At 50.5% G+C, this 12,914-nt stretch overlaps 1 protein-coding gene across 7 annotated transcripts in view; it reads right to left on the minus strand.

Moving 5' to 3' along the window:
• Window positions 1–319: 319 nt before the first annotated feature.
• The window catches only part of ZBTB40 (zinc finger and BTB domain containing 40), a 36,733-nt gene continuing 24,138 nt past the window's right edge, over window positions 320–12,914 (minus strand). For 2 of the 7 annotated variants that reach the window (XM_080631096.1, XM_080631097.1), the window contains exons 9-16: window positions 8,722–9,132; window positions 8,053–8,259; window positions 6,973–7,137; window positions 6,340–6,554; window positions 5,505–5,667; window positions 5,091–5,177; window positions 3,966–4,186; window positions 320–3,234 (exon numbers count right to left, since the gene is read on the minus strand). In XM_080631096.1, coding sequence (XP_080487222.1) covers window positions 3,037–3,234; window positions 3,966–4,186; window positions 5,091–5,177; window positions 5,505–5,667; window positions 6,340–6,554; window positions 6,973–7,137; window positions 8,053–8,259; window positions 8,722–9,132 — 1,667 coding nt within the window. In that variant the 3' untranslated portion in view covers window positions 320–3,036. Of the gene's footprint in view, window positions 3,235–3,965; window positions 4,187–5,045; window positions 5,178–5,351; window positions 5,668–6,339; window positions 6,555–6,972; window positions 7,138–8,052; window positions 8,260–8,721; window positions 9,133–12,914 lie in introns of those variants that run through there. The other 5 variants (XM_080631098.1, XR_013958169.1, XR_013958170.1 and 2 more) reach the window with 5 other exon arrangements.

Here is a 12,914-nt window from a genome sequence, read left to right on the forward strand (position 1 = left end):
TTCTGGTCCCAAAAGCATGTGGAGGGCAGGATGGTCCCATGCTTCAGTCTGTGAAGACAACAGCTCCTCTGCTCCCTTACAAGGGATGGCACCAAGGTCAAGAGGGCCACAGGACCTCACAAACCTCAGTGGGTCACCCAGCACCTAGGAGAAAACGCGCAAAATTCACCTTCTCAGAAACAAGCACTTTACCCTCCAATCAACTGCGTCCCATGACAACCTGTAACCACAGCTTTCCTTCTCCATCTTTTATTTTTACAGAGGAAAAAAAGAGATGCAGCACAAGAAATCTCTAGTGATCAGCATCTTCAGTGTTACGCGCATCAGACCAGGATGTGCCCTGCGAAACGCATCTTCCTCCCAGGTAGGACATAGGTGTTGCTAACACTGCAATTTGCTCTGATGTGCACGTTTCATCCATCAAAAACAAACCGGAATGGAGGAATCTGAGTTGTTATCTCCTCATAATGATATGGGAGATGCTTGATGGTGTCTGTACAGCTGCAGAGCGCTCACTGGGTGTTTACTGCTGGCAGGACTCTGCCAAGGACATGTCATCAAGGTAGGAGAAATGGCCCTAAATGGGACACCTGAGCCTGTGCCTGATGTGTGATCAACACCGCTCCCCTTCACCTGTGACAGTGCTTGGTCAATAGGGACCAAATGGATCCAAGCCAGTACGCATCCCTAGCCAAGCTCCCTCTGCCTTATGAGAGGCCTATATATAAGGCAACTTCTCCAGAAGCCCTGCTAAACCTTCCCACTTCCTCCAGATTTTTCCAGGAACAAAGGGAAATCATGTTCCACCCTGCAGATACTGGCCCTCAAACAAAGGCCAGGACATCTGCAAAGCACTGCCTGCACAATCCATCCCTGCTTCAGAGCACTCATGCAGCCTGTACAGGATTCCCACAGCTCCCAGCCCTAGGGTGCCAGAAAAGGGGGAACAGCTTCCACCTCCATCAGCCTGCAGGATAAAATCCACTGTTTACATCCCAACACATCTGCTCTGAAACCATCAAGATGTACTTGATTGTTCTGTCATTATTCCCATGCTCATCCTAAGCACCACACAGAGCTCATCCATGCCCAGGCATTAGATGGGCTTCAGCAGTTCCACCTCTGTTCTTCTCCTGGCCAAGGAGGGTCCCAGCCTTTATCACTGCTTTGCCTCAGTAACAGATGTATTTTCCCCTCTCCACAGGTAGCCACAGCCCAGTTTCAGCCTCTCATTTAAGCAGCAATACCCAGGGTTTGTAGGTGTCCTGCCCAGGGCTCGGAGCTGTCCTTCGGCTTTGCAGTAGCTTAAGGACTCTCCCTGCCAGTCCAAGGAGCTGGGGAAGGCCTGGGAAGGCCAAGAGGAGCTTCAGCAAAGGTGCAGAGGCACCTGCCCACCAGCACTAATCCTCAAGACCTTGAGCACCATCTCCTGGTCATCCCTGGATTCAGTGGCAACTTAACCTCATGCTTCCTCCATTTCACCATCCCTGCAATGTCTGGGGGACAAACCGTGCATGCAACTGAGGAAGAGAAAGGTGGGAGCCCTTCAAGGCAAACACAACACTTCCTATGGCAGTCATTTGCTGCCATACACACACACCAAATCGGCTCCACCAAGCCCCTCTCCTTGGCAGCATCCCTTGCTCCTCACCTCTCCCCAGACTGTAACAGGAACTCTCTCATAGCACAACCAGCTCAGCAACCATCTCTGCCTGGTGCCTGTGAGCAGCCAGCATGAGATGCTGCTGGAAAACTCCAATCTGTTCCTCTCCTGTGCTCCCGTGGCTCTGGGCAGCGCAATGGAACGGGGCTGCTCAGGGATCACCGCTCAGTATGTAAATACCACAGTGGCAGAGTTCAACCTTTTGGCATGAGGGAAAGGAAGATAAATGCTACCAGTCCCCTCAGAGCCACAGGAACCCTGCATCTATCTAATTGCACTTCATAATGGATTCAGCAAACCATTAATTATCAGATTATATTTTAGGAAACTGAAGATAAAAAAGCTTTATGAAATTTAGCCTTAAAGGGGCCAGCGTGCTGCAATGAAGCTCTTGCATCGGGCTGGCACCAGAGAAGCAAACTTTACAGTAGGTATCTGAATGCATTTTACGAAGCACTGCCCTGTGTGCCAGGGGAACATCTGTGTGCAGTCACTGCAGCAATTGCACACTCAGACAGAAATACCTTCACTGATGGCAGCAGCGAGGGGCCCTGGGGTACAGGCACAGCTCCTTCTCCTTTCTCAGATGTGGCAGCTTCAGCATGTCCTGGTGAATCAGAGGGAGTGGGAGGGCTCAGGGAAGTTTGCCCTGAGAGGACATGGATGCCCAGACATGCCTGTGACCCTTTCCTAACAGACAAATGCAAAACATGGATGGGATAAGACTTGTGCTACACAAGGTATTACCTAAACAGCTCCAGAGCCATTTAGCACAACTCCCAAGAAGTCTCTGCTTCAGCAGAGAGCCACAAATGTCAGCTCTGCGCTGGAAGGCTTCTCTAGCTGGCATAACAGGCAGCACGGTGGCATAGGGGAGAGCAACAGAAGAAACAAAGCAGCCCTTACACACCCTGCAGAGCAGCAGATACCTGTGAGCACATCACTGCTTCAACCATAAAAATCTGTACCCCAGATTCTCAGGGCAGCTTTTTCATTGGTTTCACATACTCACACCACCCCAACTTTGTCCTCATTAGCCTCCTCCCTCTGCTCTAGCCAGCAGTGCAGGAACACATGTGAACACCCTCAATTTCCATCTTTTCCTCTGCTGCTTTATTTCTCTTGAGCTGGGAGAGATGGGTGGTCCAGCTCACCTGAGCGGGCAGGTGCTGACTGCACAGAGATGTCCCGGGCCCTTGTGAATGTCTACAAACCTCTCCTGTCCTTGGCCATGCTGTACTTGCTGCATGCCATTTCTTTGCAATGTTACATCCCCAGGGAAACCCTGAATCTCCCTGCTGCAGCAGCACATTGAGGTACAGCTCCTGAATGAGCCCAGTGGATACCAGGGGCCCTGCATGGGCACCCGCTGCTCACTCTCCCTTGGTTTCTTCACAAATCAGCATGATTTTGTCATCAAACAAGTCCTCCATAGTCACTGCCACCAGCTCAGAGCCAGTTTGGCTCACTTGAGCTTCAGGCAACGTCACAAAGACTTGGGAGCCAGCGAGTTGGGCGTCATCGAAAGAGATGATGTGCTCTGCTGCTCCTTGCTCCGACGTCTGAATCACCTGCGTGGAAGATGACCAAAGAGTCAGACACTTCCAGCACCACTTCCCCCCATGACCACTCTGCTGCTCACATCCCTCCCAGCCCCAGTTCTGGTAATAACATTTAGCTTCACGCCGGAGGTCTGCAATTGCAGTAGGTGTGAGACTAGTGGGAAACACTAAACCAGGCACACCGATGATGCAAAAGAGAAGACAGGAGAGCAATTTAAACATTTCTCTCCACAAAATTGCTATTTTGCTATAATTGCTCCATAAGCAATCGCTGACAATAAACACTCTGTGATTACCTGCTGGAGGAATGCCAGCCCAGGGAATCACTGGGCTCCCTCATCCAAGGGGCTGTTCTTCACTGAAGGCTGAGTCACAGAAGAGTCTGGTTCAAGCCCAGCATTTGGCCTCCAATAAAACAGCTATAATCTCACAGGGTATGTCACTCGGGTTTTAATAGCCTTTGAGTGACCAGGCACCTCTGCACACACTGGTGGTCCCTCTTCCTTGGCTCCTGAAGACCAGGACTAAGCTGCTTCTCCTTCAGCGAGCCCACCTCACACTAGCACAGAAATCCCAGAGCACTGTGGGCTTGGGGAGCTCACACCCTGGACTCCTCCAGGAAGGGGGAATCAGGGAGCAGAAGGAGTGACAGGAGTCACAGGATGGATCTGGGAAGAGGCAGGTTGGAGGTGGAGGATGGATAACAACTGTTGGGGGCTGAGGCACACAGCAGTCTTTACCTGCACTATCTGGGCTGTGGCGGCTTGGGAGAAGACCACCTTGGGATGCTCAGCACTGCAGTGCTCCTCCAGCTCGCCCTGGGATGGGAAGAGCTCCCCACAGAGCTCGCAGGGGAAGGTGCTCTCCTTCTGCTTGAAGTGCTCGCTGCTGACGTGGCTCTGCAGGGCCCCTGGGAGGTGGAAGGATGCAGAGCAGTACAGACAACGGAAGGGCTGTGAGCCTGGGAGGAGAAGCAACATCCTGAGCCTGGGATGGGAAGACCAGGACCAGCCCAAGGGCACAGGGAACTGCAAATGCACAGCCAGGACTGAAACCCTCCAGGGACTCAGGCACAGCATCTGCCAACATCCCTTCTCCTGCTACACACAGCTTGTGGCTGTTCAGGCCCACTTTAGCTCTAGCTCCCTGCAACACCACGTGCAGAAACCAGGCTGGTGCATCGGGCTGTAGCTGTGGGCTGTCCCTTCTCACAGTATTCTCTTCTCCCTGTTTCCTGCATCACTCAGCACTGCTCTTTATTGGCCTAGCTTGCACCTCCTGATGCAGCTAATGCAAACCCACCATCCACCCCAGGGGCTTTCTCCTCTCAGAGAGCTATGTGCAAGTCTCCCCCTTCCCCACTCTCCTGGCTGCTGTTGGCTGCCCCCTCCAATGTCTCCTGACCCTGCTAGCCCACGAACAGCCCTGAAGACCCACCTTTCATAGTGGTCTGGTCTGCCAGTTTACTGCCCTCACAGCCCAGATCCCTCTCAGATCTTTCTGGTGCTTAAATCCCTTTTTCTCCAATCTCTCACTACCTCCATCCTCTACATACTCCAATACTCAGGGCTCAGTTCCTTGTTTCTCTGTGCTGATGTCTCCTCACCTACACTTAGCTCTCTTCTATGCCATAACAAGCAAACCCAGAAGCCTCCTTGACTCCAGTGGCTCCAGAAGATTAACAAACATGTGCCAGCCTCACCAAAACCGGTGCTTTTTCAGTTCATCCATGGTTTCTGTTTCCTCACACCCTGTTTCTTTACCATGTCCATCTTCACTCTCCTGCTTAGAGCTTAGACATCACTTACTCAGTGAGAGGAGCAATCATTGCCCACAAGGTAACATGAACAGCAAATGCAACAGACCTGAGTGCCTGCACTTCACATGGACCTGCAGTAGGGCCAGGGTAGGGAAATGCTCCTTGCATGTCTCACACTCATGGAACTTCACATCTGTAAACAAAGCCAAGAACAGCAATGTGTGCTCCCAAGGTCTTCAACAAGAGACCTTCTGGACCAGAGCTCTGTCAATACTTCAGCAACACCACAAGCACATAGAAAGGAGCATCTTTGGAGAGAAGGCAGGAAAAGAAGAGGCCAAGAGCAAATGAGCTGCAAGGTGCTGAGGTGAGACTTGCCAGAAGAGACTGCTACAGTACACAAAGAATCCATTGTGATTTGCAGGTATAGGGGATGTGCAGCCTTGTCCTATCAGAGTTATTACTACACCTCTCCCAGCAGTTACCATGTGGTTGTGCTTGCTGACAAATGGGCTGTTACCTGTGTGCTCTGCCTTAACGTGCTTTCGGTGAGCAGCAGTGCTGGAGAAAGTTTTGTCACAGGAGCTGCACTGAAGGGAGGAGAACTTGGAGGAACGGTGGTTCTGAGCTGCAAAGACATCAGGGTGGTGGGTCCGGTTGTGATACCATAACCCTGACAATTGCTGCAATGATAAGGATCAGATCATGGTTACAAAACAAAGCTGTTCCAGGGGCATCATGACAGCAAGAAACTGCACGGGAAGCAACAGAGTCAGTGAGGCAGTGCTCAGCAGCTACAAGACCTGCTCGTCCTCCCACAGGAAAAGACCCAACACCTCACTTCTGTTCTCCATTGGCCCTAAAGAGATGAACACTGCCCTTCACTGAACAATCTCTCATGCTGACCGCACTCGCCGCAGATCTCCTTTCGGTGTGAATTTTTGTTCCCTCCTAGGAACATGCTCCCACACTTACTCCCACTGAGGCATGCCATTTGCAAAACAAGCATTTTATTCCTACACTTCCTGGCAGCTAGAACCTTGGGTGAAAGAGATTCCTGAGGGTCCAGGTGGGCAGGCATGTAGCCCTTGGCAGTCATAGCCCACTTCTCATCATGGACTTGGCAGTCCTGGGGTAAAGGTTGGACTTGATGATTCGTGAAGGTCTTTTCCAACCTAGTTGATTCTATGATTCTATGGACCTACCTTTTCCCTATGGACTCTGCCTCCTCTGTGCAATCTTTCCCTCTGCTGACCCCAAACTGCTGCAGTAGCGTGCATGGCCACAGCCTGGTGCAGGAACAGGCAATGACAACCTGCAGCACATGAGATCAAACCCTTGCTGCCCCAGCTCACCTGGTAAGCTTTGTCACAGATCTCACAGCTAAAGGGCTTTCCCCCAACGTGGGTCACCACGTGGCGCTCCAGGAGTGATGGGGCACTGAAGACTTTGGAGCAGGTCGGGCAGGGGTGGTATTCCCGAGAGTGGGCTTCATGGACGTGCTTGCGATGCTCCTGCAAGGTGGCAAAGCTCATTCGGCACTTCTTGCAGTCATAGGGATCTTCGATGTCTGCCACCCAGAGGCACAACAGAAAACACAGAGGGCAAAGAAATAAAGATGAAAAGAATTAAGAGGGGAATTCACAGAGGGAGGAAAGAAAAAGGGAAGAAACCCTTGTTACTTCCCAGATGAACACTAGCACTTTGCATAGAGATGCTGCTGCTCCCGCTCACCTACAACGTCCTACGGTGGGTTGGCAGCAGCTTTCTGGAAGCCATTCCTCCCATTTTCTTTGGGATAACCCTACTCACAGCAACAAAACACTGAATTTCTTTGCTTTTCCTGGGAGGAAAAAAATCCCATCACAAGACAACAGCCAGCCTGCAGGCACCATAACACCTGCATAAGCCTCCACTGGCCCAGATGAGTCTGCCACGACCCCGCAGGCTGGTTTGCAAAAGCCAGGAAGGTTGCTGGCCATACTCACTGTGGAAGGTCCGGAGGTGGATGGAGAGCCCATTGGCCTGGCGAAAGCCTTTCCCACATTCCCGGCAGACGTAGGGCTTGTCCCCGGTGTGCGTGCGGACGTGGCGTGACAGCTCGATGGACTGGGCGAACACGGCATCGCAGTACTGGCAGGCGTACATCTTCCCTGCAGCGACACCAGGGTGAGAGCCTGCACCTAACAGGACAGGAGCTCTCTCTGGACTATGCCTAATTTCAAAGGGAGATGGAAGAGATCGTAAAGTGGACAATGCGGCTCTCCTGGCGTAGCCAGAGCATCTCGGTGTGGGTCAAAAAGGTCCTAGAGGTGCTGGGGAAGACCACACCTGCACAGAGAGAGTGTTAAATTGCTACAGACCTTAAATATCCGGAGGTACTACACACTTCTAGAGGTAGTACACGCTGCGTGTCTCATAGAATCATAGAGTCACTTAGATTGGAAAAGACCTTCAAGATCATCAAGTCCAACTGCTCCCCCAGGACTGCCAAGTCCACCACTACACCATGTCACTAAGGGCCTCATGTTCAAAATTCCCCAGGTGCATCACACTTGAGCAAAAGTGGGAAAGACACCCAAGTGTATTTATCACAAACACAGCAATGCATCTTCTCTGCCCATGAGCTGGAAGAGGCATGCCTAAGCACCAGTAGTGCATGGGGCTGAGTGTGGGAGCAGGAGAAGCACTGGTGCGAAGAACTGTGTGAAATTCAGCCAGAGGGAGGGACAGGAGAAAGAAAGTTAACCAGAGGGAGGAGGAGGCATTGCAGGAGTAAAGGAACAGAGAGGAGCTACTCAGGAGAAAGACAAGGAAGGAAGAGGAAGATCCTCTTAATGAAGAGCATACTGGGTAGCTATTTGGATGATATAGAGAAGGGGATAGGGAAAACGTAGAGTGGGGAACTGCAAGCAAAATCATGCAGGTGAAGGAGATCTGGGAGCAGCCTGCTGTCCAGGGCTGCCCAAAGGATGGAGAAGCAACCCAGAGGCAGATGGAGCAACAGGGCACAAGGGCACGGATGGAGCAAGCTGAGCCCATGGCTGGGTCCCATGGGGAAGGCTCACCCTCAGCGTGTTTCTTCTTGGTGTGGTAGGCAAGGGCCGAGGCCTGCATGAAGGTCATCAGGCAGTGCTTGCACATGAAGGGCCGGTCCCCGGTGTGCAGCCGCAGGTGGTTCTTCAGTGTGGAGTTGGCTGCAAACTTGGCCCCGCACTCCTTGCAGGAGAAGGGCTTCTCATCGAAGTGCTCCGTCAGCTTGTGGTACTGCATCCCTGTGGAGGCAGGCAGGACACTGGGGTGGCACCGGTGGGACACAGGACCAGCCCTGCCTACCCCTGCTACAAAGGCACCACTCCACCCAGCCTGGAGGTCCACCAGCCCACCCATGACACCAGGGATCCAGCAGGATATCAAGAGCTGCCACAGGGAGGGAAAGAGACTCAACTCCTTTTACTCATCCGGCTAAACCAGCCACAGAGCTGGAACAGCTTGATTATTTTTGGAGGCTTTTAAATGTGCCAGTAGCCTCACTTTTCCTTGATGAGCCATGTGGAAAACCAATTAAGGAAGAGCTAATCAGAAAGCGGTTGTGCTCAGTGGGGCAGGAGAAATGAGCCGAGCTGCACTTCTCACACATGATGCTCACAGAGCCCAGGGAGGAGGAGATTTCCAACTATCTCTTTACTATGTTGCCCAGGCTTCCGTCCAAATGCCCCTGCTCCCACCAGTCCTACCTGAGGCATGAGCAAACTCTCGGCCACAGATGTCACACATCACAGGGAGCCTCTTCTTCTTCTTCTTCTTGACCATCCCCACCACACCGTGGACCTCCAGCTGATGCTTCTCCAGCTCCTTCTTCGTCGATTTGACCTCGCTGCACTCCTTACACTGGATTTGCTTCCCTCTGGCCACCCGACAGCGTTTCATGTGCACCTTCAGGCGGCAGTAGAAACGGAAGGTCTTATCACAGGCTTTGCAGACAAAACTCTTCTTGGAAGAAGGTTTTTCATGGGGTTCCTTCAGTTCCTTGGCACCAGCACCTCCTGCCTTGTCCTCATCTTTGTCCAGAGCTTCAACTTGGGATTTACTGTTCACCTTCCACTTCCTAATCCCAGGCTTCTCCCCACTTCCCTCAGTCAAGAGACCTACAGGAATAGCAAGTCCTGTTTTGGTGGTGACCAGCAGGACTGGACACCAGCCCATTGATCTCCTATCTCCTGAATGCTCTCACACTGACAGTTGTGCCTGCACAGCAATAACAGACACATATCAGACGCACTGTCCCTGTCACAGCGGTGGTGTGTGCCTCTGCCCAAAAGTGGCCATGGCCAGGCATGGTACGATGCATGAAATCGCATCCTTGTTCCTTGAATTTCTTCATCCACAATACCAGGGGCTGGATGAGGTGGCAAGAGCCAGATTTTCCGAAGAGCTTGCTCCTCAAACAGCAACAACTGTTGTTTCCAAGCATCTGCCTCCTAACATGAAGTTACAGAGGTGCTTAAATGTCTGAAGGTCTGAGCCTCAGGTATGATACTAAGCCTGCCATAGAGAGGGGATATCTAGCCATTAATCGCAAGAACTCTCAGGAACACTTCCCAAACACAAACTCTTAGAAAGAGAACAGATAATGTTGCTACAACCCTTCTGAGTCTTCTGGTTAGGGCCCTGAGGTGCTTTAAATCGCTCATTACATTCATTTCTTTCAGACCCTAATGCTTTCCTGAGTCCCTGTAACACCATCATCTCAAAAAGCAAAAGCTGGAAAATTCACCTCGGATCTCAATCTACAGAAAAGACCCACAGGGAATGTACGTATGGAAGGAATCAAAATACAAACAGATATATTTGGCTTCTTTGCTCTAATCAGAACCATGCAACTGCGTGGCCATGGAAACCAGTGCAGACTTCTCCTTTTACCAACCCACAGGAAATTAAGCCTGTGCCTGCAGAACTTCATTTCTGCCGTCCTCACTATGGGAAGAGCTCAGCAAAGTGTCCTCCCTGCACAGTGCTACTGCCAACTAAAAACTGGTGACACAGCCCAACAGACTTAGAAACCTTAATACTTCAAGTGGTAGTGACCCACCAACCTGTGAACACATCAAGGGAGAAAAACAGACGGGAGGGCAGGTTTCCCGTCTGCCCTGCACTGTCAAGATAGCAACACACACCTTTCACTTCTAAGCTCTCTTCCCACATTCCCTACAACCAACACTGCCAGGTTTTCTGCCTCAAGTGAAGAAGTATCTTTAAACCTCCCAGAAATGTTAAACATCAAAAAGAGTCATCTTGCTGGGCAGGATGGATGTGGATGAAGAGATGAGCACTAAGGAAACCAACACTGGAAATGTCTAGAAGCAGTGCCATGGCAGCAGAGGTGTAAGCTGAGGTGGACGAAACAGAGTTTTGCCATGGACCCCAGTGCACCAAGAGTTACCTCGAGGTCCTACTGCTCTTATGCATGTGAAAATGTTGTTCAGGATGACAAACCTTTAGCTTGGACAACAGCACAGGACTGTAATGGTATAAAAGCAGGGGTAGCTCTCAACTTGAGTCCACCTTCATGGGGAAGTGCATAAAGGGGCTCCAGGAACAGTTCTCCATCTTCAGGGGGATGCTACTACTCCCAGGGAATCATTCTGAAGGAAAGCTGAAGCAGATCACACGAAGAAAACCTTACTGTTAATTATGGTGTATTTCACACCAAATTCTCTTTTGTAAGTGGCCTTCAACATCTGTAACTGGTGGTTGCTCTACCCTCCCTGCAGAACTCCAGAAACAGAAGATCTCCTGGTGTGTGTGATCATCCCATCTCCCACCTCTTCAGCTTAAGCTGGAAGAAAATCCCACCTACCCTTTGCATCTCGAAGGTCATCCAATGGTTCCTGACATGCATGGTGGTTTCTAATGCATAACTTTTGCAGTTAATGGCATTTTGCCTGCAGACCCTCCAATTTAACTATTCTAGGCTGACTCTGGCCTAAGTGAGGTGCTAACTGTCTTTTTTAAACACAAGACTGTGAAGAGGAAAAGCTTTTCTGCTGGAGCTCTTCGCATCTCTGAGATTCAAAAGGGAGACATATCTTGACAAACATGATCTCCCAGGAAGTGACTGCATGGAGACCTGGAAAGCAGACGGCTAGAGAGGAGGTTACAGAGCTGGCTGGAAGAACCAAACCTCGTCCTTACATGCACCAGCTGCCAACAGGGAAGCGCTCTGGCTACTGAAGGAACCCAAGGAGAAGTTAACAGATTTCACATTGTACCTTCACCAAAGAAACCAACCCAGTACTTTGATAATGCTGAGTGTGGCTGGGGATCGATGCAGACAGTTTCCTCCACAGGGATGCCTTGTGTTTTCCAAGTGTTTCAGCTCACCCCTTTTTGGGTTTTGCATGATAGAGATGTAAAAACTGTTGCTTTCAAGTGGAAATGCGAACTGTGAACAGCACATATGCTCTTCAGAAATGTAAGATCCCTGTTTCAGGTGGAAGCTCACAGCCCTCAAACATGAGGCCCACAGTTATCATTCATATCTCATGCCAAGAGCCACATGGTTATTGAACCATTAAGCCACCTGCAACAATTAGGTCTGCTAAGCAGCGATATCAGAGCTAAGGAGACTGACCTAGAAATTAACATATGGAAGCTCACTGTAAAGATCTATAGGATGCCAAAAAGGGGCCGGTAACAGGCCATTTTCCTCTAGACACTTCATATGGAATACATCTTTTTGCCAAGTAAATATCATTTTTCCAGAGCTTTTGCTTTTGATATTGCTCCTTGCTTGATTTCGTCTCAACCTTGGCTTGAAGCCCTGCAAAGACACTTAGTAACAGCAGTCTGCTCTCTTTGATATTGGTGCCAGAGACACAGGCATCTGTCAGAGCAATGTAGCTGACTCCCCCGCTACTGAGCACTGCAAGGTGTCCAGGAGCTAAGGTGGGCTGCACGTTCACAGGCGTGTGCAACTCCGCTTGGCTTAACTCCTCTAGAATCGCCAGGGAAACAGCCCCAGCACATCCCATGGCCAGAAAGGGTCAAGGGGAGTGGGACAAGTGCCTGCAGCATCAGAAGGAGACAGAGAAAGAATGGCAGATAAGAAGGAATGGCCTTCTCTCGGGAATTCCTCATCAGAGTCATGACATGGTGAAAAAGCCAGCTGGAATGGTGGCAGCTCCTGTCGGAGTCAGAAGAGAGGACCTAGATCTAAACTGGCCATGAACACTGGATGTACAGTGTAATACATCTCTCAGGGAGACCACTAAGGCCACTGAGTCAAAAAAGTGGAGCAGAACATGTGCTATCATCTTCTGAGACCTACAGCTAGGGCAGTAACACACATCCTTGGTTTCTTCTATACATGAACTGCTTCCAGTCACCCAGTCCCATCTACCACCCCAAAAACATTTCCTCATTGCTCAAGAGCATAGGCAAGCCAACAAACCTTGAGAGTATCCAAGGGGCAGGTCACCCTCTGTCCCTTCCCAGCACACAGGGAGCATTGGCTTTGCCTGTCACTGTCAAACACAAAATGATGGCGAGTGTCAAAGCCACAAGGCTCGTGTTCACTCATACAGACCAGCCATGGCCCTGACCCAAACTGTCAGACAAAGCAAATCAAACCTTCAATCCCTAAGAAAAGATGAGACATTAACAACAACCTGCTTGCTCTACCTACCTACCAATCTGCCAGTATTTCCACAAGCTAAGAAGCTCTGGCACCACAAATAGGGATGGACTGAACCAGTGCCTGTGCTTGGATAAAAAAATCCCACTACGTACATCCCAGTTGACTCTGCAGCCCAAAGAATCTGGATACACTGGGAAACACGATGCCATAAAAATGTCTGTGAACAAACAGAATAAGCAAGTCCCATTTGCATCCTTTTCAAGAGAACGCAAACCTGCACTTAGCTTCCTG

The sequence above is a fragment of the Psittacula echo genome (assembly GCF_963264785.1).
Source record: "Psittacula echo genome assembly, chromosome: 17".
Classification (NCBI taxonomy): Eukaryota; Metazoa; Chordata; class Aves; order Psittaciformes; family Psittacidae; genus Psittacula; species Psittacula echo.